The sequence below is a fragment of the Trypanosoma theileri genome (assembly GCF_002087225.1).
Source record: "Trypanosoma theileri isolate Edinburgh chromosome Unknown TM35_Tth_10_V1, whole genome shotgun sequence".
NCBI classification, from domain to species: Eukaryota; Euglenozoa; class Kinetoplastea; order Trypanosomatida; family Trypanosomatidae; genus Trypanosoma; species Trypanosoma theileri.
Window position 1 is genome coordinate 515,508 of NW_021639852.1, and position 875 is coordinate 516,382.

Sequence of the window (875 nt, forward strand, 5' to 3'; positions counted from 1 at the left end):
CTTATTAGTATTCTCCACCTCAGCGAGAGCCTCGTGTGCTTCGCTATTGCCCTTTGCGGATTGGGCCGTCGGGGGTTTGCCAGAGCGGAAACGAGGCAGTCGTCCGCTGTACGTGTGTAGTACTTGGCGGGGTTCACCCGTGTACCCCATAGTTGCGTTAGCCTTTTTGTGGCTACTCTAATGACCATATCTCCCGCCTCACGTCGCGGAGGCTTCCATCTCAGTAAGCAGCGTTAGACTGTTTATACCTGATATTTCATTCACTCGAGGTAACAGTAAAGGTCGTAAGTGAACATAAGCCATACGAACATGTGTTTAACAAGGCTGCGCTGTTTTATGGTGGTCAATCTTCTTTTTGTTGTTGTTGTTGTTGTTATTCTTGGTGATGGTGTTTTGCTGTTTCTTCTTCTTCCCTCGTCGCGGGGTTATTTGTTTTGCATTACGACCATCTGTTCTCTTGCGCTTTGCGCGCATACTCGTGGTCAACGGCATCGTCGCGTGCCTGTTGTTGTAATTCTGCCCACTGCAGTTTATATCCTGCAGAGGACCGTTGGGGTAATGGACGTCCCACGGCCCATTTATCTTGGGCCTCCCACGATGCGAGAACTCTAAAGCGTTCATCGCTTAATTCCTGATAGTGTCCCATGATGGGATCACCAAAGCGTCCAGTAGAGATATCAAACTTCTCCCCTCCAGAGAAGATGGCCCATGATGGCAATGTTCTACTCGCTTTTTCCTATCATTTTTATATTTTGTTTTTTCTGCTCTTTCTTCCAATGGAGAAGCAGAATTAGTGATCGTCGTTGGTGAAGTCCTGTGTTCACTGTTTTCGCTTATACTACTCTTATGGCCGTGAGTACTGTTTCGTTTTCCTC

General features: G+C 47.4%; 1 protein-coding gene across 1 annotated transcript; it reads right to left on the bottom strand.

Moving 5' to 3' along the window:
• Positions 1 to 315: 315 nt before the first annotated feature.
• Positions 316 to 621, bottom strand: TM35_000102750 (uncharacterized protein; the record flags this gene model as incomplete). The annotated part of the gene is made up of 1 exon (XM_029024766.1): positions 316 to 621. One exon carries the CDS (start codon positions 619 to 621, stop codon positions 316 to 318), a length of 306 nt encoding a protein of 101 aa, XP_028884073.1.
• Between the last annotated feature and the right edge of the window lie 254 nt (positions 622 to 875).